Source organism: Bombus impatiens, unplaced genomic scaffold (genome assembly GCF_000188095.3).
Source record: "Bombus impatiens unplaced genomic scaffold, BIMP_2.2 scf_0317, whole genome shotgun sequence".
Lineage (NCBI taxonomy): Eukaryota > Metazoa > Arthropoda > Insecta > Hymenoptera > Apidae > Bombus > Bombus impatiens.
This window is the reverse complement of record NT_176736.1, coordinates 327,383-354,591: the sequence shown is the minus strand read 5'-3', so window position 1 is coordinate 354,591 and position 27,209 is coordinate 327,383. Positions and strand designations below refer to the sequence as shown.

The 27,209-nt window shown below is 31.2% G+C and overlaps 6 protein-coding genes across 14 annotated transcripts in view; 4 read left to right on the top strand and 2 right to left on the bottom strand.

The window, feature by feature from the left end:
• The first annotated feature begins 1,580 nt into the window (after positions 1–1,580).
• LOC100747525 (mediator of RNA polymerase II transcription subunit 30) lies at positions 1,581–14,561 on the top strand. Of its 4 annotated transcripts, none has more exons than XM_012384914.3 (6): positions 1,581–1,592; positions 12,925–13,071; positions 13,372–13,507; positions 13,604–14,014; positions 14,082–14,338; positions 14,418–14,561. In XM_012384914.3, exons 3-6 carry the CDS (start codon positions 13,393–13,395, stop codon positions 14,514–14,516), a joined length of 882 nt encoding a protein of 293 aa, XP_012240337.1. In that variant the 5' UTR covers positions 1,581–1,592; positions 12,925–13,071; positions 13,372–13,392; the 3' UTR covers positions 14,517–14,561. The 4 variants fall into 4 exon arrangements, with proteins under 4 accessions (XP_012240337.1, XP_012240335.1, XP_012240338.1 ...); XM_012384912.3 differs by having other exon boundaries at positions 13,372–13,510; XM_012384915.3 differs by lacking the exons at positions 1,581–1,592; positions 12,925–13,071 and adding an exon at positions 13,207–13,283.
• LOC100745254 lies at positions 6,778–9,922 on the top strand. Its single transcript, XM_003489069.4, has 4 exons — positions 6,778–6,899; positions 7,481–7,614; positions 7,889–8,101; positions 9,263–9,922. Exons 1-4 carry the CDS (start codon positions 6,818–6,820, stop codon positions 9,680–9,682), a joined length of 849 nt encoding a protein of 282 aa, XP_003489117.1. The 5' UTR covers positions 6,778–6,817; the 3' UTR covers positions 9,683–9,922.
• On the bottom strand, positions 10,119–11,271 carry LOC105680693. 2 transcript variants are annotated; one of them, XM_024367282.2, is made up of 2 exons: positions 10,270–11,032; positions 10,119–10,193 (listed from the first exon to the last, which is right to left on the bottom strand). In XM_024367282.2, the coding sequence occupies exons 1-2, from the start codon at positions 10,996–10,998 to the stop codon at positions 10,131–10,133; spliced, it is 792 nt and encodes a 263-aa protein (XP_024223050.1). In that variant the 5' UTR covers positions 10,999–11,032; the 3' UTR covers positions 10,119–10,130. The 2 variants fall into 2 exon arrangements, with proteins under 2 accessions (XP_024223050.1, XP_033176306.1); XM_033320415.1 differs by adding an exon at positions 11,187–11,271 and having other exon boundaries at positions 10,124–10,618.
• LOC100745132 (gem-associated protein 7-like) lies at positions 13,362–15,388 on the bottom strand. Of its 2 annotated transcripts, none has more exons than XM_003489068.4 (3): positions 15,193–15,388; positions 14,618–14,820; positions 13,362–13,444 (listed from the first exon to the last, which is right to left on the bottom strand). In XM_003489068.4, exons 1-2 carry the CDS (start codon positions 15,320–15,322, stop codon positions 14,636–14,638), a joined length of 315 nt encoding a protein of 104 aa, XP_003489116.1. In that variant the 5' UTR covers positions 15,323–15,388; the 3' UTR covers positions 13,362–13,444; positions 14,618–14,635. The 2 variants fall into 2 exon arrangements, with proteins under 2 accessions (XP_003489116.1, XP_033176307.1); XM_033320416.1 differs by lacking the exon at positions 13,362–13,444 and adding an exon at positions 14,452–14,550.
• On the top strand, positions 15,364–20,281 carry LOC100746816. The gene is made up of 5 exons (XM_012384908.3): positions 15,364–15,469; positions 15,693–15,851; positions 15,943–16,601; positions 17,282–18,318; positions 19,167–20,281. The coding sequence occupies exons 2-4, from the start codon at positions 15,803–15,805 to the stop codon at positions 17,828–17,830; spliced, it is 1,257 nt and encodes a 418-aa protein (XP_012240331.1). The 5' UTR covers positions 15,364–15,469; positions 15,693–15,802; the 3' UTR covers positions 17,831–18,318; positions 19,167–20,281.
• A 3,531-nt stretch (positions 20,282–23,812) lies between these two features.
• LOC100744654 (RNA-binding protein 24-like) overlaps positions 23,813–27,209 on the top strand; it is a 29,924-nt gene continuing 26,527 nt past the window's right edge. Inside the window, exon 1 of one of the 4 annotated variants that reach the window (XM_033320418.1) lies at positions 23,813–24,215. The gene's annotated coding sequence lies outside the window, so the exon portion shown is untranslated. Of the gene's footprint in view, positions 24,216–24,784; positions 24,806–27,209 lie in introns of those variants that run through there. The other 3 variants (XM_012384910.3, XM_012384911.3, XM_033320417.1) reach the window with 3 other exon arrangements.

The window sequence follows — 27,209 nt, the reverse complement described above, 5'->3', positions numbered from 1 at the left end:
GAGCTACAAGTATTTGTTTCTTAAATGTCGCTTTCCTTCTAATTTACATTCATAATTCTATATGTATCAATTTAATTTGTATGATATTTCTCTTAGTCGATTAACTATAGCGTTGCGTAATATTTATTCCATTTATAAATACTTAAACACTGATATTCTAATTATAATGCGTTTCAACGCTGAGATTTATATTTTAAATTCACCGCTGCATAATTGTCATCAATAAAAACGGAAACAGCACAAATTCTTAAAATACATTAAAGTACATACAATTCGTACGTACAATTTTACAACAAAAATCATTGAAACTGATCGATCGCATTGATTGAAATCATACAGTCAGTTCGTAAATAAGTTATATCAAATTTTGAATGATGTAAAAAATTTCGAACTTAAAATACACTTAATTATCATATTAGCAGAGATCCAACAGGACTTCATAAGAAGCGAAGTGAAAATGTGGGTCTGCAGGTCGTTGAATACCTAGTGACTTCCATCAAAGTCTCAATCATGAGTAGTGCTTTGCCAGTCTTCTTCTTCAGCATTTTCTTCTTCATGATCTGCAAGTATTTTCCGGTCGTTGACCGTCGCCGACGGCAAACGGCCCTCGAGGTCTTCTGGACGAGGAGTGCAATGAGGAAAAACTGGGCGAACAAGGGGCAAATCGTAAAAACTTACTCCGACCAGTGAAATAATCAGACCTCGGTTTCTCCTTCGATCTGTTCGAAAACAACGTTACCTGTATCAAAATTTTGTACACGTTGCGTCACAGAAATAAAAATCTTTCTGTGCTTTACTGCTATTTCCAGTTCTCAACACACACATCTCTGTTTTTTTAATATTGAAATTTCTTAAAATAATCGTACGTTACAATTTACTTGTAAATTTATGTGTACATCCACAGAATTGTAAAATAGTTCAAATAACATCTCAATAATCGAATCAAATAAAATTATTCCCTCGCGCAAGAAGAATTTATTTTTATAATTCATACTCTCATTAATAATTAAATTACGTTAAATCAGTTAGTATTTAAAAAATCAATATTTTATAGTAATTATTAGTGATAAAATTAACACAAAATTTCAGTTTCATTATTTCGTGATAAATGTTATCACTAATTTACGTAAAGAGAAATAGAGTTTTATTTATTATAAACTTGAAATGAAATTTCGTTTGCTACAGTAATAATCGTTTTTAAAACAAAAGTTTGAGATATACAATAATTCAAATGAAATTTTATATGGGCATTAATATTATATAAGCATTAATTCTTATTTTTATATCGTTAATAATGTTCTTATTTTAATAAATGACAAATTCTACATATTAATTATTTGTAATTTTTGAAATATTGTAGAATTTAATTTGGACTGTCAACAATATCAGCATGAAAGTATGCGTAAGATATAACACGAACGTTTAAATTTCAAACAGTGTCAAAATTTATACAATTAATTACATGTATTTATACAACATTCCATATTTTGCGTTATAAAGAAGCAAATTACTGTAGTGATGGTCATAGTAGAAACAGTAGTGGTCAATAACTGGTAGGTACTTATAAGAAAGTATAGTAATATTTCATTATAGTGTTTCATGACTAATATCTACTAACTAAAATATTACATCAATATTAAGTGACTAAATCACGAGTCAAAAACATAAGAACTGATCATATTTTTAATTTATTAAACGGAAACGAAAATTAGTTTAAAGTATAGTTGACTGGATCCAGTAAATGTGTGATTAATTGCTTTCTGTGAGAGCTGCACCTTGCAGTTTCACGGTTACACTTCCATGATTCCTTGCATGAATAATTTATCTAGATGATAAGCAGGTCTTCGAAACGTGCGTGTTGAATTCGTTCTGATTTTTACGCATTACAGTATCGAGACGATAAATTCAGTCATTTGTAAGAGTAATTGGTTTTCGTTAAATCGGCGAAGTTATGTGGTGCGTCGAAATAGACAGGAATACTGCTGACCCACTTTATAGCCTGTTATTTCGATGATTTTTTGCTGGCGATAATGAAACCGTAGTAAACACTAAAAATCATAGTTAACGCTAGCGTGATTTGATGATTATACATGCATAATCCTGACGCATAAATAATAGGTAAACGTGGAAAAACCTTGACTTAAATCAGTTTAATCATCCTCTTTTTCCTTTTGTATATTATTTAAATACGATATTTACATATTGTACACAACGTTTTCATTGACAAGTCATTAGCCAAGTATAATATTGATTAATGATTCATTAGTCAAGTATACCATTGACTAATGATTTTAAATAACTGTCTTGTTGGAAAAACAAAAGTCGCGTTTACAGTTACAAACACGTTGTTATTTTATTTTTTTGCAATACTTATAAAAAATATCTTTAAAAATCTGAAACATATCAAATCAGAAATGGGATCAAAATTACCTTAATAACGTAGAAATATTCTTTTAATCATGAATCATCGGTATTACTCACTGCTGTTACAGGTTTAAGGAAAGGAATGTATATATATATATATTCCTTAAACCTGTAACACCAGTGAGTAATATATATATATATATAACTATATAGCAGAATTATATGTCAGAAATTTATACAAGTTAATAGAAAATGGAATAAATAGAAAATGGAATTGTCCAAAATGAAAGTTGGAATTATTATTTTCGAAGTCATATACGTAGACTATTTTTTGCAATGTTGCGTTTCTATGATTAATATGTAATCTTTGCGATTCAAGTGGTAGTCACCTAAAGCAACAGATTTCATAAATTATATTATTACTGGCGCATATCAATAGGAATAGCATTCTACCTTTCGGTCAGAATCTTCTACAGACGATGTAATATACACGACGATTTATATAACTGTCGCCAGACTTTCAATGTTCTCGTATAACGCAGACATCAGCAATCTAAATGCTAAACTGGTACCATTTCATGTTGTATTATTTTGTAAACGTCCCGATAATAATTGCACACGAGATAAGATGCAAGTTGTACAAAGTGAAATATTGTTAGATCGATGACGGGAGTTTTTATAAAACGTCAATTTCCCTTTTATGCGACTGGAACCAGGGTTACCTAAGTTTGTTGATGATTGCAAAACGACAAGGCTTTAATTTAATCCTCAGCAGTTTTTTAGGGTCGTAAAACGAAACCGGTTGCATCCAGCTGGAATATACATAGAAAAGTCTAACCGCTAGAACCGTACACATTCTCATGAAGATGTTCCTTTTCGTGAGAGGAATCGCATCCAGTTCGCACAACGGCGTCCATAAAAAGTTAAAACAGTTCTTTCGAAAAACGTCGTTTCGATTCGCAAGGAATCGATAATACATTTTTATATAACAACTCCGCCTGGTTCTACAGTATAGTAAGAATTGTCAATATGCTTCTGTTTGCCAATTGTAACCGAAGTAGTCGTGCCACATTTCACAATGCACGTTTGACACGAAAATTAATATGCGATGGCCGAATTAATTTCATTTGATTTGAAAACATGCGAAGGATCGATGATTCATTCCTATCGTAGACACCTGTTCGAACATCTATTTCTTCCTATCTATCTTTACTCGAATTTTACTTAATATTTTTCGCGTTTATATTTTTCAACTCTACGTTTAAGATATCATTTTTCTCATAGATATATTCTCAGGTAAAAGTATCAAATTTTCTAATCAATTTACGAGGGATTAGTCGAAAATTAAATAATATGTTTAATATATAATTATCATTTAAACGACAGGTAGTATTTATACGAAACCGGTTTTCTATAGGAATATTCTTTATCGCTGGTTTAATACGAGGTAAGTAACTTCCACTACAAAAATACCTTACAAAAAAATTTCGTAGGCAATACAATTTTTTTCCGAAAATAATGTTAAGAGCTAATACGAACGACCCACTAAACCAGAATTCTAACTGTGTCAATACGCGAGATTATGCACGCATATACATCCGGCAATATAGCGCTTAGTAGCAGCTCATCACTTACGCCCTTCTTCGACACGTACGAGCGGAAAAGGGGACGTCGATCGATGATGATACACGTTACTCGCGCTGACTGGTACATACTTACGAGCATTGTAAAATGGAAAGTGACGCAACTTTTTAATAATCCAGTCTTCGCAAATCCATTAATTGCTAAGGAACGTTGAGTTACATAGACTAATCTTCCTTGTCATAACATCGATCGTGAATGAACCACTCTACCTCTATTTTGATAGCGATTTTAACAAAGTTGAACTATGGTACAAAGGAAAAACATTTCTTAAGGCAGTCAGTATCAATATGACTATTGCTTTTTATACAAAACGATATTAGGAAAGATTCAATACCTCATGAGGTATCAGTTTAGTTGTGACTTTTCTTTTTACTTTGAATGTACGGAAGTATAATTGTTAATGTATGTGTTGTAAAATTCATCATAAAAATAAACTAGAAAGTGGTATATATACGGGTGGTATCTATAATTGTTATCATGCATATGTTGCCATAGAAAGAGTTTACTTAAGGTGGACATGCGAGTCTTTGTACATTGAGTGGTGATCCTGACCTTTCGTTCAGGATATATTGTTGCCCTGGGGCTTAATCGTCACAATAAGATAGCACTAAAATTAAAAAGCAGTTTATTTTTAGAATCATATCGCATGATTGTATACAATTTTATCGAATGAAGTAAAATATAAGAATAAATATACGAACAACAAGTTAGCACCATACATAGCTTAATGTTCCGCGTAAAAACACAACTCAATTTTATACGAAAATTAGATATATCAATATTTGGTTATATACAATGTTAGCAATAATTACCTGACGTAAATAAGAACTTAATTTTTTCTGATATTTAAACGATTGAAATTTTATTTTAAAAGCGTCATTTTTTACAGGGAATTATCATAGGATCTCTTGTGCTAAAATCTATTGTAAACAAAAAGGGGTTAATAGAACTACTATATAATTTTTTGTAATTGTGACATTTGAGATTAAGAATTATAGTTTACAGTATGTACGAGCCCATGTAAAATTTTCCAGAATCTTAAAAGTAGTCTTAAAGTTTATAGAAAAACGATATATGATTATAATAAATACTGCTAAATTATAGCTATATTTCACAATCAACTAATTGCTAGGTTTCATAATTATCTGAGTTATGATTGAAACCTAATAATAATATTTATAGTAGAATATTGATACTTCTATTCTATGGTTTGATAGTAGTGTAATACTACCTTTTCAGCCATACATGTAATTCAAAATTCCAAGTTTATTGTGTATCCATGATTTTCCTATAGTATATTTTAATTAATTGTAATATTTAATTAATGTACGCTATAATCAAACGTAACTAGAATTTTTGAAAAACGAAACAGCTTAAACAATACAGGATCTCTGTGAAACGATGACCTCTAAAAAGAAAAGATTATATATATGTAAATTTGTATAGGTATTGTTAATAACGGATTAATTAAAGGACGAAAAGGTGATCTAGTAATATAAAAAAAAGTTTACTCAGCACTCAGACAAAAAAGCAATAAGCTAACGGTAGCTACGAATCTACACACTTGTTAAGCAAACCTTAATATCTCGAATAGTATCCAAGTAACTGATATTTGGTATTTAAAACGTCCTGCTTGACAAAACTTTTCACTTGACCATCCTTTTTTCTTTTTTCTTACTTTGATATCAAGATTATAATTTCCTATAAAGTAAAATATATTACGTGTAAGTATAAATCTCTGTATAATATACATACGTGTATAGTACATACTTTACTTGTATTTATTTTCGCTTATTTCTATTATTAACTATGAAAATAGAAGGAAAGTTACGAGCAAGTCATTCTTTAAGTAAGGAATTTTATTAGAAAAGAGTTAAATAACTATTATGATAAATATATGTTCCTATAAATATAATGCTACCTGAAACATAGAAAAATTTAAAAATAAAATTACGCAAGAAATATGTATGTAGATTTTATAAACAAGTTTCATCAAACGAATCTACGATTGCAATTTATTAATACTTATCACACGTCGATCAATATTGGCCTTCGATTCGTAAGATTTACGCACTATCGATCTTCGAATCGGACTCACTTGAACGATCAGGAAGAAGAAGACTCAAGGTCGAAGATCTCTGGCAGTCTTGCGGGGTACGATTACCTGCGCGAAGAGATCGAATCTATTCTTAACAGCAGCACATTTCGCGAGCGAAAGAGCGCACGAAGGTTTCTTCAACCTTCTCCTTTAACCAACAATCCTACGTTTGAACTTTTCGTCTTTTCCATTTCTAAAAAATGTTTCAAGCGCATAGAACACGAAACTTCGACAGATTATTAGAAAAAAATCGCAGCTACCAAATTATAACATACCTTTTTAAATGTTTACAAAAAAGCACTCTTGATGGACGAATGATTAACGTTCGTTAATTTATTTTCAAGCGATCGAATTTTTTGATGTTCAATGACGGCATACTATTTTTGTGGAACACACAGCTCAGCCTATTAGTCTCTTGTTCAATGAAACAAAATCCTAGTAAGAGGATAAAAACGAATGCGGTTAAGTTACAAAACCCGGTTCTATATACCGGTGAATTTCCTAGAAAGCAGCAAGAGAATGTCCGAATAGGCTTCGTTGTTAGGTCGTCTCGATTGCCGAAAGTGAAGGAAGATTTGACTTTTTGCTCCGATATTAACGGAACGGCGTTAACCCCGAGGGGCCTCTCGGTAGTACAGACCGAAGGGGTAGAGGGGAACGTAGATATAAAGGAGAGAGCCCCGTGCTCCAGGGGCTTAGTACCGTTCAAAGATGCAGGCTGCTGAGATGATGCGTGGTACCAGGACCGTCTACGATCTTGTGTTTCTAATATCTCTCTCGATTGCTTATGTCCGTGAGTAGAAGGAATTTTTGAAATTCCCGCGTGAACCAAGCGTGTATTCAAATCTACATGGTGCTTATTATAAATTGTTACGGGAACAAGTGTTAAGTTGTTTGTGTGCCTTCGGGATATTTGTGATTCGAGTAGCGATCTAATGATTAATGGAATTCATCGATATCATGGGAAGCAAGTGTATAGACGAAATAGCTAATAGCGGGCAAAAGTGTGTTGAATATTTGTTTAAATATCGTTCGTCCTTGGTAAACTATGACGGATCGGAGTTTATATTTTGCGCAAAATATTTGTTTATTTTGATTGGTACAATTTGCCCGCGGGTTTCCTATTTCATATAATACTCAAAAATAACTATACGTATGTCGTTTATCAATTATCAATAATACAATGTGATTCGCAATTATAAAAAATAAATTACACATGCATGACACGCGCGAGTATTTTTTGTAATACAAGACTAGTGCACGCTGTCACATCGCATTATAGTATTATAAATTATCGTTTGTCAAAATCTACAACTTGCTTCGTTCCGATATCAATTTACTTTTGGTTTTTCATTCGATCCTAATTTCTTCTAGATTCCTATCCACTCCAAGTATTACCTGTCATCCCAGGCTATATTCCGGTTTATATACGGCATGGTGATCAACCATTGGAGGAAATAAATCCTGCCTTAGCCGAGGCATTTCACGAAGGACCAAGCTTATCCAAGGTGACTAATCCACTTGAATAATTTAACGATAAACAATAAAAATTTGTAAAAAGAGAATTATGATTGTAATAGTTAATAGCATTTTACGAACTAATCCTTCTTTACTGGTCGAAATTAATAAGCACAACTGTAGTATCGAAAAGCTACTACAACACAAGTTACTTTTTTAAATAATTCCAGCTTTTTATTTCACTCGTTGCAATGCGATGGCAATCGCGATATTTGAATGTAAATTCGTAAAATGTCAAAATCTTTCCTTTAATTGTTGTTACAGAAAACCGATTTAGATAATACTTCTGATTTTCCGGCTATTATTCTTGAGGAAGGCGAAATTAATAAGTACAACGTTCACCCTGTAAAAATTAGACAAATGAGCAGTCCTTTTAATCCTAAAGATGAAAAGAATAGCAAATTAACAGAGGGCGATGTAAAAAGACATCGAGAGAAACACGTAAAGAAAATAATTGCTTCAAAACCTGTGGTTAAAGTATGAATCTCATTTATTTCGTATGTTTTTCATGTTGTTAAAATATAAATCAGGAAAACATCAAAAAAACATAATTGCTCTTTTTCTAAATCATATAATATTGGTTAATTTCTAACACTTTTCTTACCAAAAATGGATATTGCTTCATGATGGTAATATGCGCATTAACAACGGATGATGCGAGAGTGCGGAAAAAATATTACCGCCAGTTCGATTAATCGTAGTAATTGCTTTTATATCCTATATATTTTCACCTGACACCTGCGTAAATGGTTAATCTTAGGGAGAGATCAATGACTCATTAAATCGTCTGTTCTTTTCATTTATTCTATCATAATACATTAATAGCGATAAACTAATGCTTCAATGATCATCTCAAATAACTTGAAAAACAAAATTGAACAAAAATTCATTCGTGTAAATCTTTGATCACAAATTACGTATATACATACATGTACACATTGATTAGGTACATAAACTGTATCTATACACTTGCATCGATGGAAGTTATTACTCTTGAGTACATGAAAGACATAAGTCTAATATATGTTAACAAGAAAGATATTCCTAGAATCAATCAAAAAAGAAATGTTTAGAAGTGCTTCTTTCTCAAACTGGATATGTCAAAACTATATTAAAAAAATTCATGTTTCACGCTTCATAATTACCAACATTGCCGAACGTGTTATTGCTACATATACTAAGTCATGTGAGGGTTTCGTCTAAAATCAGAACACAAACAAAAATTAAAGTACTTTTAACCATTAATCTTTTTGAAAGAAATAAATTATATCGGTTCTAACGGAACATACAGTGGTAAGAAATATTCGTAAATCCTATCACTGAAGCATTAGAAGAAAATTATAAATTAGTAGCTAACGAACAATTACGAATCTGTATCGATATCTTTTCTATTGTAATTAGTAAAATATATACGGAAGATTGCAAAACGAAATATGATTTCTTTGTGAATATTCTGTAAATATAAAATATGCAATTGAAGTTAAATTTACAAAGGGCAACTTATAATCCTCATTTTGAAAAATATAAGTTATAACGATTTCATTTAAAATATAGTAATTATCATTCTGTAGTAAAACGAATTCAAAACTATTATTCAAATGTGTGTACAATTGGCAAAATTAATATTTTATTTTTAAGGTTAATCCATTAACTGAAGAAGAAAAAGCAGATCTTGAAAACTTACGAACTGATATCGGGGAAGGAATAAAAAATTTAGATAATATACATGATTCCAATTTGCATCTTTTAACATCGACTTTGGATAAATCGAATCAGGAAACTAACGAACGAATTTCTAGTGGAACTAAATTGAACGATCGAATCATCACCGACGATTCATCGTCAATATCTAAGGATCTTGCGCAACATCTTACTGAAGAAAGTCATCCGACAACTCAACTCACGATAAATGATAAACCACCTGTCAAGGAACAACCACTTTCGAATGTTTCGTCCAATGTTCAAAAAACAACCCATTCATCAAAAACGTTACCGACACCAGAAGAAGGACGAACAGAGAATCGATCTAGGAAATTCGAAGTGAAGATGATAATATGATCGGACTTAAGATGATAAGATGATAATATAGCATTTATAGTGAGATTTATTTATAGCAATATGAACAATGTAGAATTATGTGATAAAACTTGTCCAATGGATTTTAAGATTCAAATGTTTATTGTCAAGTGTTACAAATCGAATTACAATATTGTGTACTATGCATTGTCGATCTACAAGAATACGTCATGCCTATTATGCTCGAATAAAGATATTTTAAAGATAGGATACAAAATAAAATAGACTGCGAGCTGTATTCGAATTACATTTATATCAAATATTTTAACAACAATACATCAGAACTGGAAGAAAAAAAATCGTGAAAAATATTTGCAATTACATTATAAAATTGTTTAACTTCCTTTCAATTGCAACAAATATATAGTTACTGATATAGTTACAATTATCATATTTACATGTATTGTTTACCTAACAAAATTTGAATCTTCTATGAAACACGATTATTTCTTGATAATCTCTTATCGGCTTTCTTCTGACTGATCGATTTTTCCTTCATTAGGGATATTTTTGTGCATTTCTATCCTGTAATTATTATTAATGCGATTTAAAATAAGCAGAGCAGGTACCACGTCAAATCCATTGGTTCTGGACATTTTCGGAGCAAATTTTATATTTTTAAATATATTTTCCTCAATCTTTATATCCAAATATGTTCGTCGATCTTGAAGAAATCTTTCACTCGACAAAACGAACGTATTATTTCCAAATACACAAGCAAAAGCTGGTAAATTCTGCTTCACTTCTGGTATATAAACATCATGAATTGCTCGACAATGAACGTTCGATGATTTCATCTGTTTCTCCAAAGAATTCTGGAAATATTTGTCCTCGTTTCGATTTACGAAATTGAGCCTGAACTGCCCTTCCTCCTTTATTTCTTCGTTTATTTTTGAATTTCTGGCATCTTTTGACACACTGTCAAAAATATTTGATTTTAAACTGTGATGCGTCGAAGGCTGATTTAAATTAGCCACTTGAACTTTAGCAATTTTTGACAAAGAGAATATTAAGCACAATTCCTTACTTTCATAAGGGCATATGTGCTTGCTTTCACTTAAAAATTTCTGTTTTTTTTCATTACAATTTCCGACACAAGTAGTGTGGTTTATTTTCCTATTTGAGCGTTCACTTTTGATTACCTCGGAGTCGATGTTTTCATTTATGTTTTGATCTTGTATCCTCGAAGCACTATTTGCAATATTAGATTGAAAATTTCGATTTTCAATCGCCTTGTTTTCAACATATAGAACAAAGCTGAATAATAGCACAATGAAAAATAATGATTTGCGAGGCATCGTACCGGAGATGATCAACTTGCCACTGTTATTTTTCGTTCACGTATCTTAAAGCGTCCAGTAACAGTCTGCGACGAGATAGATACTGACTGTGCCAGAAAAACAATGTGAAGGCAAAAGCAAGCAAGGTGCATGGGGACTGAAGATTGGGCCGTTATGTCTACTGTGTTCATTTCGTGCGCACTGACCTTATCTCCTGTTTGGACATTGTTCGAATACCACCGAATTTGGCCCTATGTATCTTTCCAAGAATTTAACATCGACTTTGATCCTGCGTTCTGAGGGATGTTTCACTATTCTTCTCTAACATATAATCGTTAGTACACATCTATACTTAAATGCAGAAATATTGTATAAAATATTATTTATATAATTTTAAAATACAAGTGAAAAAGTGAAAAAACAAAAAGTGAAAAGAAATAAACAAAAGCGTATTTATATTTTGTTGTAATAAATTTGGAATTAAATTTATCGCCAGGTATTATAATATCCATGTTTATTATAATAATGTTATATTATATATTAAAATTATATATTAAAAATATTTATTTATATAATATTATTAATTATTATATAAATAATATAATAATTATAATTATTAATTAATAATATTAATATAATATTATTAATATTATTATATATTAAAAATAAAAGAGGTATACATTACATTTTGTATCTATAAATTATATTCACATAAAATTCTTAGAATATTAATGTTATACATTTACGTATATATAATGGAATTTTGAACAGCAAAAAGTATAACGTATACTCACTTACTAGATTCTCAGTGCACGTATATTGTGAAATATACATGAAAACAAATTGGAAAACATAATGTCTGTAAAACGTAAGTATATGTATATATTCTTATTATAAATAGTATTATATTTTAAAGATATAGCTGTATATTATATATACAATGACGGGCGGAAGAAAGTTTAAAAGATATCACTATATTGTAATTTTAGGAAAGAGAATTCTATTCTACAAAAACAATGAATAGATATATATCAAAATAGACGATTGTTACTAACATAGTAAAAGCTGCTGCCCTTGCGCTTATACTACATTATTGCCATTATTGATTACAAGAATTTATATTTACGTAACTCTCCCTGTCAAAATTTTATTTTAATAAGATGATCTTTCAGGATGATATCGTGTTTTATATACATTATTTTTTAAATACAACATAATAACAGAGAGGAAATGAGTGTCCACGCTTATGCTTCTGATTGTTCCCGGACTAGTGCTGCGCCATGCGGCGAAGTGCTGAAGGTCACACGAGTCAGCATATACAAAAATATATATAATCCCTATAAAATTAGGGATTTGCTCTATTTGATTGTATACTATCATAGGCAAGAACCTATTAAGTTCAACGCTACAAGAACCCTCGCATTTTAGCATTTTAATGATATTTTAGGATTTAGAATAATACAATTACATAGTCCTTTTTCTATTCAAGATCGAATATCGATAAGCCAACAATACAATAATAAATCTTTTATATTATTAGCCCTTTTTTATGACATTTTATCAATATGCCCGTAATATTTTTTAATTAAAATGATATGATATTGTAAGTGAATTTCGAGGAAATACAATCTATTATTTATATAAACGCATCCCGATTTATACAAGACGCCGCATTTATTCAAGATGGTCTCAGATAGAAAAGTAGGGACGAACATTTCTGTAGAACCGTACAATTAATTAGGTTCTTGTAGCATGGAACTCAATAGGTTCTTGTCTGCGTTAGTATATAACAAAAAACAAGGCAAATTCCTAACTTTAAATTTAAATACATAGATTCTTGTATATGCCAGCGTGTTCTACCTTCAGCACTATGCCGCATGGGGCAGCACCTGTACTGTGAAACAACCAGAAATGCGGGGGTGAACACTCTCATCTCCTCTCTAGTTCTATAGATGCGCGATGTGATGTCAACAATGTGCATGTAAGATGTAATTTGTGCCTTTTACGTTGCACATGTTAGTGGAAATGTGCATATTTTATTATTGCTTCTCTGCTGATGGCGTGATTCTGTAATTTTCGATTTATTACCAAGTAAGAAACATATCGTAACAAAAAATATTGATTTCGTTAATGTAATAAAAAGTTAATATAATTTGTGACTTTTAGGATTAGCATTTTAATGATTATTTTGCTTCTTACATTTAAAGATAAAATATCAGTTATTTGAAGACAAATTTTTTAAATAAAAGTGTTGTCCGGAATTGTAAAATATATATAAATAGCCAAAATATAGTATTACAAGGGTACTTAACCTAACAATTTTTCAATTATTGCCTGATTTTCTTTACACTATCACACATTTACATTCAATTTAATTTTTCAAATTTAAAGTTGTGACAAGATCGAAATAACATGGCTGGCCAGCAACATCCATTCCCATCTGGGTTCCCTAGTGTACAACAATCTGCAATGAGAACGCAGTTTGGCGGAGGACAGATGGTATCTGGCTTAATGGGGCCACAACAAGGTAGTAAGTATAATGTAATATAAGTATTAGTTACAGAAAGTGACCAAGAGGCAAATATTAGAGGAATACAGTAATATTAATACAAAATATTGATAGGTATGGTAAATCCACAACAATTTGGAGTTGGTGTAGGAGTCGGAGTTGGTATAGGTGGAGTAGGCTCCAATACTATGGGTATGCCCAGTGCTCAACAAGTATTGGCACAACAGCAACAACAACAGCAGTCAGTTGCAATGCAACAACAAGTACAACAGATGCAACAGCAACAATTACAATTACAACAACAGCAACAAGCTGCAATGGTACAACAGAGTAATCAAGCAAGCAACCAAGCTACAACACCACAAACTCCTGTTCCACCTACGCAACCACCACCTCAACAACAACAACACAATAAAGAATTTAACACTGCTAGTTTATGCAGATTTGGTCAAGAAACTGTACAAGACATTGTTAGTCGCACCCTGGAAGTCTTCCAAACATTAAGAGTTCTTCAACCCCCAAATGGTATAATAAGATTACTTAGTTGTATTCGATATACATTCAATTATGTTATACAGCATTATAATTTTAGGCATGGCACAAGGTGCAAATTTAGCTAATGAAAAAAAGAATAAAGTACAGGATCAATTAAAGACACTTAAATTATTATTTAGACGTTTGAGAGTAATTTATGAAAAATGCAATGAAAACTGTCAACTTCAAGGTATGGAATATACGCATATAGAAAGTCTAATTCCTTTAAAAGAAGAATGGGATATGAAATCCGATGAGAAAAAGACTTCTGAAGCCTACAGACTTGCTTGTGAGGAAAGCAAGGAAATCATGGAAGTGAGTATAAACATTAATATAAAACATTGGAAACAAATATTTTTTTCATAAATTAAAATGTTATATTTAATTTTTTCAGCAAGTGGTATTAAAAAATAGACATCTCAAGGAAATCATTGATCACTTAAGACGTATTATTTCGGAAATAAATACAATGTTAAATATGCGTCGTTCGTGAATTGTAAAATGTAAATAAATATTTATATAAGTTACTAAAAAAAAAGTTGAAAAATAAAAGTATTCTTTTCTATGTAACATAAAAGAGTTAATATTACTTACTTGTATTTTGAAGCTTTACTATTCTTTATTAATATCATGGATATTTAGATAAATAATGTCACTTGCTCTTAAAACAGCTTCTGGAATTGTGCCTAATGGTGTTTCCAAGTTCCGTACAAACACTTCTAAACAATCCACATCACAACCTCTAAATTGAGCAGAAACCTGTGTATTTTCATACAGATAAAATTCTGCTTGTTTACCTATAACAAATAATTTATGATTACATGATGAATCTTTTCAAATAATTCTAGTTAGCCTTAAAATAAAGATAATAATAATTCTAATTGTAAATTTATCATGTAGTTTCTTTGTGTTTTATATTCCTAAATTGTTTTATTTATAATATTTTTGACATTAAAAAAATTAATAATTTATGTACATTCGCGCATTAGGCTAAGTTTTTTTTGATACTGGCGCCACATTTGAGCAATTTTATACTCAACTGCTCTAACTTCCTGGAAAGCTGCTATTATAAAAATTTAAACAAGATTATGCATTTATAGGAATGTTAAAACATTTTTTTATTCGATTGAAGAAAAAGGAAATAGGTTTAAAAAAGTGCTATTTCATACCAACAATTCCAGTAATTACACGAAGAAATCGTTCGCGCAAAAATGCACGTGCTTCTTGCTTTTCAGGAGTCGCAAATTCCACGTTTATATTGTCATTCAAATGTGTACTATCTTCAACTGAACCAGTCATTTTGTCTGAAAATTCGTTGATTCGTAAAAGTAGACTTCTATGGCGGAACTAAAGCAACACGATATACATATATATATATAGATAGTGTCGCTATAATGCCCGCCAAATTTAAAAACTAAAATAATGTCGCAGCTTAATATTATGCCTGTATATTATCTCTTAAATTATTATTTCTATTAAAATAATGTATTTGTGTAAGTAATGAAAAATTTAAAAATAATTTTAATAATAAAAATTTTTATATTAAGAAAATTTGATATTATTACTATAAACAATAATGTTAAAATTAGATATTTAATATGCATAGTAAAACCCACATATTTTAACGAAGAAACTTAGGCACAATTAACATATTTTCGACCATATCTAGAAAACACACTTTCACAAGATAGAAGATGAGGGCAACCCGCAGGTTTTGAATTTTGTCAAATAGATTCCTCAATTTCTTCTCATTCTTGTTCGGAACATCAAGCAGTAACAATGAATTTCTCGATCTTTGTGCTTTTAACTGTATTTATTAACTGCGGTAGTAAGTATTTATATTTATGTTAAATATAAATAATAATAAATACATTTACATTCCAGTGGAATTGTATCATTAATTATTACGCTTTATTTAGGAATACGTCACAGAGTTACAGCAACGACAGAAAATTTAGAAGTAATCCATAGATCATTAAAAGCAACAACTACAGATAGTGATAACATCCAGATGCCAGAGAAAGAAATTTCTCGGATGGATACGTCTTCGAAACAAAACTCGGTTACATTACAAGGCTTAGAGAAAATTGCTAATATGAAGATCGACTCTTCGAACAGGAAATCAAAAATTTTAAGAAGCTTGGCTTTTCTAGCTGGTTTAAGTGTTGGTGGTTTAGCAGGTGCAGCGTCGTCCGATGTAAAAACCTACACCAAATTGCCACCGTTGAGTGTGAATGTTGGTGCTTCTCGAATTTCACCTCAAGTTGCTGCAATTTATAATCCTTATCCTTACGTGTCGTATCCTTATATATTAGCCACTCCTTTCGGAATTTATCCTTTATGGGATCTACTACGGTCACAGTCAATTAATGGGATACAAAACAATTTTCAACCATTAACACAAAATCCGCAAGTATTGAACTTGTTCGATAACAAACCAACTGATCTGCTAAATAATAGTGACGAATATGTAGAGGAAGCTCAGAAAATTGAAAACATCAAAAATCCGAACGACACTGAAGATACTGACAAGAGTGTAGAGTCCCAAGTGGAGGGCGATCGGAACGCGGAAGAGAAGGTAAGGATTTGGTAAAGTGAGCAAATAGAAATTAGACCAGAAAATTATCTGATATTTCATTTTTCATGGCATTTAATTTAAAGAGATATAATCATCATTTTAGTATACGCGTTTTCTATAAATATGTTTATACATTTAAGTATGTGTTTAACTTTTATTTGTGCCATATAATGAACTGAAATATCACTTATCAACCTTATTTTTTAAAAATTTATCATTGAATAAAAATTGATTTAACTATGTGTTTATAAATTATTATTAAAATATTTAAAAGGTATTTCGAATTTTTTGTTGAATTTTGCTATAATTGTAAAGATCTAACAATTAATATGAATATTATAGGAACATTACATATATAAACATTGCTGACATAATATTTCATATAAATATGTTTAATCACAAGTACGAAAAATGAATTTAAGCTTAATTTCTTCTAGGTTATTGAATAATGTCCTGCTTTAACTAGTAGTTTCTACTTTATTCGTATTACTATAAGCAACATATAGGAAGAGTACATAAAGTGGTGTAGCAGATTAAAAATGAATATCAAATTTCGATAGATATCATTACACATACATTATAAAGCTGACTTTTGTTATAAGAAAATAAGAGAAATATTTAATAATTTATATAATCATCTCATTTAATATAATTTATAACAGTATCTCATTTGTTAACAGATACAATCATCTTCTGCTATTGCGTGCATTATGCGAAAAGGAGTTAATACGAAACAAGGCAACTTGGTGAAAGATATTGTCAATGAACGTGAAAATGCTGATAGTTCGTTAATGACATCGAATCTACAAACTATAAATAAAACAATGGTTCCTACCAACACAGCTAGTAGAAATGCGACTCAAATTTCAATGACAATCAATACTACACAAAATTCAACAATGAATAACAACCAAACAAATCCATCTTTTTATGGCTATTATGAAGGATATCCACAAGACATAAACCAAATCGATTTTACTACGGAATCGTACGAACATAAATATCACGATTACGAACATACTAATTACAATTTACCTTCTTATGACAAACCTGTGAATTTTTATTCAGATAACAGATATAGCTATTATTCCGTACCACCTGTTGATTCTTATCCATCGAGTCAGTTTCATCAGGATCCCGAATATCCGCCTAACGACTATAAACGATTTTTCTATACATCAGATAATACACCACCATTTACCAATACTGATTTCAGACCTGTAGCCTAGGATCATTGTAACGTATAAACCACGTAACAATGTAAATGCTCATGATAGAGTAATATGCTAATAAATAAAATATTTTATCCTTCAATTAATGAAATAAATTTCATGATATATTTTTAAAAGATATAATTAAATGTATAATATAACATGTATTCAGTTACATAAGTGTTAAATGATTATTATCGGTCAGTAGAATGATTTGTATGTATTGTATGAATTGTCTCTTAGTATATATATGCATGTATATGTCCTAGTTGGGTGTAAATAACTATGTCCTTCATGTACTATACTAACAATGTGTTGTGTACCTACGTTGGATAGATCACTAATAATTACGGATTGCTTCATTACATTCCTTTAATGAACACGTTCTCGTATAATTCAAAGAATAGTTTAGAAAACATTACTACATAATATGTATTGTGAAAGAATAAAAGTATTTCTACTTCTGTTTTTTACTTCAATACTTCTATATTATTATTACGAAACAAGTAAGTATTACTGTGCGTGTAATATTTCTATTCGATAATGCAATTCTATGATTACAGACGCTATTAAACATTAAGTATTGAATTGTTTGAAAAGTTCATAGTGAAACGTACCTTTATGGAAATAGCATTTTCATTGAACATTGTACATATTACCTTTTTTCAAGCACAATTTACTATCTATTAATGATCTTATAATTGCTTGTTCGGGAAACTTTCGTTTTTTAAAAATAATGGACTCTTTCAAACAGTTTTCATAGGCTTCTAGTGCCTGAAATTTTGTGGTAAAATATATTGTAAAATAGATGGATAGAGTAAATAGGATAGGAAAATCCAACTAAGGTTCAACATTTTTTAGTTTAGCTATTGTTTTTCAAAAAAATGATACTCCTTTTATTGACGATTAATAGTGACGATTGATTGATTTTTTATTTCTTTGCAATTATTGTACTTAATAACGAACTGGGAGTATATTGATTTGAATTTTCGTTCGAAATGAATCGATGATTGATTAATTTCGTTCGTTTTGATGTTCCGTTATTTGAAATTCGTCTCCCATTCCAGTCAAGAATAAAACTGAATTTTATATTTAAACAGTCAGAACTGCTACTAACAACCCAATAATATAAATAACATAAAACTTTGAAAAATTAACATGTTCATTTTGAATATTAATGAAATACAAGATTTTATATTCTTAAATAGATAAACCGTCAAAGATTATAATTATCATACAATATTTCTATTGAAATTAATACTAATATTACATTACAGAATAAAAAATTTGCATGCAACTTCTAGTATCATAAAGTAGAATAGTTATTTTATATTAACAATATTTATGTTTCTAGAAATACGTCCAATAGTAAATGATCATGACGTCAATATCTCATCATGGGAAACTATGACACATTTTTTATCAGCTAGAATAACTAATGACTCTTTTATGAAGTTGAATAGAAAAAGGAATTATAAACGCGAAAATTCTGAGAAAGTACATGAAATATATGCAGAAATATATAATCTAACGAATATATGGTCTTTCGATAAAGACATGAAGCAATATAAAAATAGGAATATGATTTTGGAAGTGAATGATAAAACACAGTCTCCGCAATCATTTAGTAAATTTCCTGCTAAAAAAATTGCATATAATGCAAATGCTAATATGCGGAAGAATTTGCCAAAGAATAAACGGAAAAAGGTGAAAGTATTAAGACATGTGTTAATGAACAATGTATCGAATAAAAATGAAGATAATGGTTATTCCAAGAGTATGAATAAGAAAAAAATGTATTGGGTATGGTTTCAAGATGAAAATGAATCAAGTATAATGGAATTAATAGTTTTTAATGCAAGTCATACGCCAAATGTCTATCGCTCATACACTAATTATTCACATTGATACTGATCTTTATATTGTGTTCAGTTTTTTTAATTTATTAATTTTATTAATTTATTAAATTTATTAATTTTTAATTAATTTAACAGCATAACCTATAATTATTTTATAAAAGCAGCGCGCTCTTAAATTCTACGTAGATCTTAAGCTGAATTATAGAAGTTTATGATTTATGACGCATTATTTATTTTTTAAACATTCTATTCCTATATTAAACGAAGAAGTATTTGTTTTATAATCATCAAATTATTTTTTTTAACACTTTGTAACTGTATTGTAAGTAATGTGTCGTGTGATACCTGTCGTGTGACTGTTAACCAAGTGTTTTTTGAAATAATAAGTCCAGAATAATCGCTTTTCATTACATTTACAATATCTCTATAATATAATAATATACGCTGTTGGTAATAGAATTTACAAATTGAGAAAATGTACCTATTGGTTTTTGTGAACTGTAGATTGTTTGAACAATTAATTAAGTCGTTGTTATAATCTGTAAACGGAAAATCATTGCGAGTTGCAACTTACCTTTCTGTACAAAATCTGACAATAATGGAACATAAATCGCAATTCTTTTTAATTGTCGCTTAATCGGCAAACTCTTCTGTCAGTCTACCAATCGGACAGCGTGGTTTGCAGGGAAGAAACCTGTTTTATTTTCGGACGAGTTTGGAGGGCTGGGCTTCTCGTCTATTTCGAGAAGGCCGCCACTGCTGGTATTGTGTTTCTAAAGACGCGAATACTTTGCAGCTTTTACGAATGGTTTTTCACAAAGAAAATTTATCTGTCCTCTGATCTTCATTATTCATTTAATTAAACTATAAAACGCGTTACTTACTTATACTGCTTACCGTAAGAATATTTTAATTAGCTTTAAGTTAAGAATATTTTAATCAAATTTTTTATTTAGCGCCATTTTCATTATTTTAGATATATCAGGAGGCATAAAATTTTTAACAATTAAGAAATATTAAGAAATGTTATAAGACATTCTATCTAATTGTGGAAATTTGAAAAAAGTATAGCATATATAACTTACAAATTTTTGAGGAACGATCTGAAAATGAAAGTTTTGATAACATAATTATAGTTTCATTACGTAACGAAATCATAATTATTTTGATAAAATCCAGTAAATATTTAAGAAGTGTGAAACCTATACCTATACACACATGCTTGGTTATTTTGAAACTTGATGTATGAATAGGGGTAGACTCGATACACTGACACAGTATTGCGTGCGTGATTATGCAATAAGCAAATAGGAAACGATCGACTTCCTTCACGGAAGCGTTAACTCTTTTTCGAGGAGGGAAAGGGATGTCGATATTATCAGGACAATGTGCTAACGAACATAGTTCCTCAGAAACGGCGTAGATTATCTATTGCACAAATTTGCAAGTTGCCAAAGGATGCCAATGTACACGTTATTTTAGTTCATTTAATTAATTTCCATTTTATATAACACGAGCCGGGGATCTTCTGCATATTACTTATTATTATTGTTATCATCGTTTGTATTCTGGTTGTTCTCTAGAAAGTGACTGATTTGTTTTTTAAAATACAACAAACTTACTATGTTTTAAGATATTGCATTCGATAGGCTGTTCATCCTTATCTATGCGATCAGATTAGAGTGTGTCTCCTTAAGTCTAAATATATACCGGGTGTCAGGGTTGAACGCCCTGGGATTTCCGGTCTCCATCGTGCGTACTTTGATTTTCCGTTTTTTTTTCTACTTTCAGTATAAGCACTTTTGCTCTCTTCATCTCCTGTCACTATTCCTCCCCCCACCTTTTTCTACATCGCTCATACTTTTTTCCACGCGAAACCTAATAGCCTTGCATCCTCTAGGACACTTCAGGACTATTTCCTGCGTATCGGACAAACCGGATGAGAAACCGCAAATGTAAAACCCCACAGAGCATTTTAGTAAAACGATAAAATATTGCTACCGTATATATTCAAGAAACAATTATTGTAGGACCAATTGGATGTGAATAGAAGTACATATAGTACAGATCTACGAAGTTTCAATTTATATTTGAGAACAATGTGAACCATAGAATTTTCATAAAAATATAAACTGATCTTTTCACAAGATCTTTATTTTATATTCCACGTTTATTCTCTGTTTAGCGTGTTATCTCATCCTCCCGTGTATTTTACATCTTATTGAACATTTTTATGCACATTTGTAGCAAGATTTCTTTCTTACAAGGTGTTACTATTTGCGAGTATATCTATTAGTATACACGCGTGATCAGTAAAGTAGTTTGATCTAATGAATTTTGTACGAACAAAATGTACGTTTTTTATTGTGGTTAATACACGTAATAATTATGTATTATAATTTTAGCCGCACGTTCTTATTACGTATTCAAACAAATTTGCAAGAAAAATTAAAAGTGTCTACTGGAATGCGAAATATTATAAATATTTGAAAATGTGTCGAAGAAACACCTCATTCCTAAACAATAAGTGTCGGTTTATCTCTTGGAGCCGTACGTCTCGACGTTTCTCAAGGGTGCACCTCATCGAGTACGCAACGACGTAACAACGTACGTAAGTATACCTACGAAATATGTTTTGGACACACGCATTTTGAACTTGGTGTACATGCATGTAGAGGCGAAAAGACTCCTTCTGTGTGGTAAATGCACTACACTCTGGTAAGAACCCCGGTCTCGTGTATGGGGGACGACAGAGAAGAGAGACAGCTGTGGGGCAGCTGGCAGCGCGTGCCACAAACCTATGGGGTCTCCTTCAAACGCAGACGACGATGATATCTTATACGTACTTCGTGACACGTAACTACGGCAGGTTTCGAACAATGCTACACACAGAGGTAACCGATTGTGCAAAATCGAAGAAGAGATTGGTTAAATTATCTTTGCCGCAATTATCTATGAGATCCTTTAAAAACATTACCTTTGTCTGTTTATTACTGCGGACACCTCATACATATATGTATATTCAATGTTTTGGAAGTTGTTATTCCATATGAAACTGACTATTTTGTATAATAAATAATATTAAAATAAGGTCATAAAGAAGGACACTCAGAAGCATTTGAAGTAATAGAAGTCAAATGAAATATAGTTTTGAAGTTACAAACACCGTGTTTAAAAAGATTCCTATTGAATTAAATCGAGAAAGCTTTTATTCCTCTTTTCATTATTATCATTATTAATTGTTTCTTTTTTAATTTGTTTCATTCTCTTATGAAAACCAAGGAGAAGGAACTGGATATTGTGTGAGATTGAACGGGATGTTAGGCTTCCTTGAAAGTTTTTCACCCGCTCCGAAGAAAAGAGATCAGCGGGTTCAAAGCCTTCGAGGGAGCGTTTTAGCCTAGTGAACATCTGCCGTCGCCTGCAACGATAATAATTCGAACAGCTGATACTCCTCGACGGACCACCGCCTTGCCTCGTGGATCCTGTAGGATCATTTCGGATTGGTATTGCTACTTTCCAACGCTGTCGCAAATGCACCAATGTCACATTGTCTCTAAATTTTGTTACATTTTAATTTCGACATTGTTAAAAATACGTTAGTCAGTAGTAATTAAAAGAAGAAATAGGTGGCAATAATGTGATTGTATGCATAAAAGTTAACCCACAATGTCTTTTGTTTGCTTTTCTATCCATTATAACAGCGTGAGTAATGGTGTCATAAATTTGAAAAAGAGAATAAACGAATGCCGCATAGTTAAAGTTATATCTCGTGCTGTATGAGTAATTACAAATGGCGTAAATGAAAATCAATTTTATCTCTATTTCTTTGTTCTATTCTCAAGAATGGGAAATCATCAGTAAAACGTATAATTATCAGAAAGTAAAAACATAGGATCTTTCATTTCGATAATAACACGAAAGCTTCTAATCCACGGTTAATTAGCATTTAAAATCCCTCTACGAGGTAAAATGACGAAAGATTTGTCAACACGTCGTCACTAACTGATTTTACTTTTTGCATCTCATTCGTGTCTCATTTGGTCGTCGTTGCGCTACGCTACTGGTACTACACAATAGTGGGGGTTTGAGTGGACCAATGAAATTACAAATCGTCGAAGAACCCGACGAACTGGCGCGCAGCACGGTAACTGCAAACTTAAAGGCAGTTCGGTACTCGCACGTGGGCCTTCGTTCGTGTCGGATGTGTGCGTGTACAAAAAATTGTTAGTTGTAAAGTATATCGTTCGTTACGTACTTACGTGTCATCAAAAGTGTTTCGCGTTAATATTATCAGTTCATTAAACGTGTCAGATTTCGGGAAATTCTCTCCCATATCGTAGTAATGAATCAAAATTTTCCTAACGCGAACGGCTGTTGAACGTGTGCACTTAATTTATAACGTCGATTTTTATCATCAACTGATAATTGCACTGCTGGAAGGATACCTACGTTATTGGTGTGAATATCTTCCTGGTGTTTTTCATTGGGATTAAAAAGCAACGTTCCAGTGCATCAGGTGATAGTGCTTCGAAAAATTAAAGGTGCGTATTGAACATTTACGTCGCTTCTATACAAGTATTCCGTTGGAGTTTCGATTACTCAATCGTGTTGAAACATATCCGATATTTTGGCTCTTCGATAACATAATTATGGAGTTACTAAGTAGGCATTGCATAGCACAATACCGTTACAAATACATATTTTGATGTAATTGTTTATTCGCCATTGTTATATGTCAATATTTCTAAATAATAATTTGTTGGAAACGTTATGAAAGGTTTTCTTGCATGTACAATGCTTTAATGAATTTAGATCGATATTTGCAGTATGAATGAATATTCCCATATTGTAATATCATTTTAATAAAGTAAGCGAAATGGGGCAAGAGATTATAAAATATGTCTAGAAAATACTGTTTATCCGATGGCCAAATGTTTCGGCGAGGCCATCTTGCGTGTTCGTAAAACGATCTGCTTATTCTCTCGGTCGCTCCTCTTTCACCCCCGTTGCAGCGGTCTCGTCGCGACAAAGGGGTACACGACGACGGGCACGTGTACCACAACGTTTATTAATAAACCTCGACGTCGGCTCGACGATTTCTCTTTAGCAGAAGGCCTGGAAACGTGTGCAGGTGATTACAGCCGTCTGGCGTAAATGAACGGAGAATCATCATTTTTTTTTAATTTCTTTTTCTGACTTTTCGATAGATACGTTGCTTCAGGATATACAATATTTTTTACCAGAAAAAGGAAATATATTTTTATTTAAAATTGTAATTTTTTATGTACAATACAATGATACGTATATTTTATAGGAATTTTTATATAGAAGAAATGTATAGAGGATTTATATATAGAAGAAATAATATTATGTAAACAAAGTGTAGCGCAATATTAAAATTAAAATAATGATCGCGTAATAAGGTCACTAATTGGAGTGTCATCGTATTGCCTATATATTATCAAATATTCCATAAAATAATTTGATTTGAATATAAGTTTTATTGTTATTAGAAACAGAATATATGCTTGATATAAGAATCTAAAATATAATCTTCATCCAGTAGAAATCGTTTTTGAAGAATATGTATAGTATTCTTGCATTTCAAGAATAGTAGCAATTAAAATTGCATGGTACTGAGTATTTGTAGCATATACATTTTTCAAGACCGTACACGATCATTGTCAATTGCGTTTCAACAAGTCTTCTGATATAGAACATAAATAATTTAACGATGCTTTTAATTCTATGCACTCTTAAGAGATACAACATTTAGAGTTACAATAACATCTCAACCAACGTGTTAAAAAAAGAAATTTCGTATATCCAACTGGTAATGGCATCGTTTGATTCACGTTTAAAAAGTTTCTTTCTACAAAGTTTTTTCACGGTCCACGAGCAAAGCCGGGCATCGTCTTGTGTTTTCTAAAACTCTGGCCTTTGCGACTTTGGCCGAGAAGATATTTTAGTGTGTTTCGTCGAGCGCGTGGCAATCGGCCAGTGTCGAATGTGCGAGGCTGCACCGTGATCAGAACACAATTATATGTAGTTGAGACTTTCTTTAGTTGTATCGAAACTATTTCTATGAAATTGCTTCAGTATTACTACTTTTAGATTTTAATGCACGCGTATCTTTTTTTCTTAAGTGACTAATTAATATTCAGATACTATTATGTATGTTATTTTCACTTAAATATTATTTTGACCTATTTTCTTCAGCTTATAAGTAACGTTTTATCTACTATATGATTGATAAATTTAATATACTAAAATTATTAATAGCATAAATTATTTTTTTTCTATTATTTTTTATTCTATGAAACATATCAGACGTTTATTAATGATCTTATTTTCAAATAGAGTAGTAGGATTAAACATATCTATGCACGACACAGATCTTAGTTATCATGCTCTAGGTACAGTTGTTACAGTGGCCGGTTATACTACTTGAAAGGATGGAACTATTTTTTCCGATGCTTTATACATGTCATAATGATTTCTATTAAAAGGAAAGTGCGCGAAATACATATTTACAATGTTAATGCACGTAGCTTTCAAGTATATTATACGAACGAGCGCATATTTTTTCTTGCTTTATAAAAATCAACTGATTTATAAGAATCTCGAATTGCTGATATTACTTTTTATAGAATCGTTTTACTCGACTCGGTGTGAAGATTCTTGTGCACTGAACCAAATGCACAAACGTTCCCGTTTTAAATAACTTTCTAATTTTGAATGTTACCCAAGTAACATTCATGGATATTCTACAATATCTTCTTCTTCTAAGATTTTCTATGTTTATATTGTTAACAAAACGACCTCTTGTTATTTTCATTATTCGGTTGGCCTTTGACAGTTATTTTTTGTACACTTTCTATAAATTATAATTATATATTAAATAATTGTAACTTAAATTATAATTATATATTACATAATTATAATTTTTATTTAAGTTAGAAATTCGATATAAAATTCAAGTAGTCTGTTGTTATTGTTGTAACGAAGCCAGCAAATATGTAGAAGACAACAGACAATCAAGTGTTTAAATGATAACAAAGTTGAGAATATTCCATGTTTGAATTTCTATTTTTTCAAGAGATTCAGTTCTTGTAGTATTTGTACGAGAACCGGGATGTTCGAATTGTATAGGCTATACTAACGTGCCTGTTATCTGAACTTGGATCTTCGAAGCACACTTGTGGTGGAGGAATACCTAAAAATTCCCGCAGCCGGCTGTCGAAATCTCATTTGCTAGCGTATTCAAGAAGAAAATTACAAAAATGTTGGAATTGTAAAAACATAGTATTTATTAACTATGTACGTAATACGGTCGTTGCTTCCACGGTAACTGAATTCAGAAAAGCGGCCTTTATGCTCGACCGAACGTCCCAAGTGTAGTTACGTTTGGTTCTAGGATGAGGAAAGAGGGAGAAAGAGTGAAAAAGAGAAAGAGCAACGATGGTGGTGGAGGAGGAACCCAATGGCAATACAACAATATGATTATACGGCGTGCTGCACCGGTTTTCTGCAGC

Bases quoted from the DNA above. Each gene is read 5' to 3' on its own strand.
- LOC100745254 (XM_003489069.4), top strand. From the start codon at position 6,818: ATGCAGGCTGCTGAGATGATGCGTGGTACCAGGACCGTCTACGATCTT. The intron at 6,900-7,480 runs GTGAGTAGAAGG...AATTTCTTCTAG, and splicing joins TCTCTCGATTGCTTATGTCC to ATTCCTATCCACTCCAAGTA. The intron at 7,615-7,888 runs GTGACTAATCCA...TTGTTGTTACAG, and splicing joins AAGGACCAAGCTTATCCAAG to AAAACCGATTTAGATAATAC.
- LOC105680693 (XM_024367282.2), bottom strand. From the start codon at position 10,998: ATGCCTCGCAAATCATTATTTTTCATTGTGCTATTATTCAGCTTTGTT. The intron at 10,194-10,269 runs GTACCTGCTCTG...TCCCTAATGAAG, and splicing joins GAACCAATGGATTTGACGTG to GAAAAATCGATCAGTCAGAA.
- LOC100747525 (XM_012384912.3), top strand. From the start codon at position 13,393: ATGGCTGGCCAGCAACATCCATTCCCATCTGGGTTCCCTAGTGTACAA. The intron at 13,511-13,603 runs GTAAGTATAATG...AAATATTGATAG, and splicing joins AATGGGGCCACAACAAGGTA to GTATGGTAAATCCACAACAA. The intron at 14,015-14,081 runs GTATAATAAGAT...TTATAATTTTAG, and splicing joins AGTTCTTCAACCCCCAAATG to GCATGGCACAAGGTGCAAAT.
- LOC100745132 (XM_003489068.4), bottom strand. From the start codon at position 15,322: ATGACTGGTTCAGTTGAAGATAGTACACATTTGAATGACAATATAAAC. The intron at 14,821-15,192 runs GTATGAAATAGC...TATTTGTTATAG, and splicing joins TGTAATTACTGGAATTGTTG to GTAAACAAGCAGAATTTTAT.
- LOC100746816 (XM_012384908.3), top strand. From the start codon at position 15,803: ATGAATTTCTCGATCTTTGTGCTTTTAACTGTATTTATTAACTGCGGT. The intron at 15,852-15,942 runs GTAAGTATTTAT...CGCTTTATTTAG, and splicing joins TGTATTTATTAACTGCGGTA to GAATACGTCACAGAGTTACA. The intron at 16,602-17,281 runs GTAAGGATTTGG...ATTTGTTAACAG, and splicing joins ATCGGAACGCGGAAGAGAAG to ATACAATCATCTTCTGCTAT.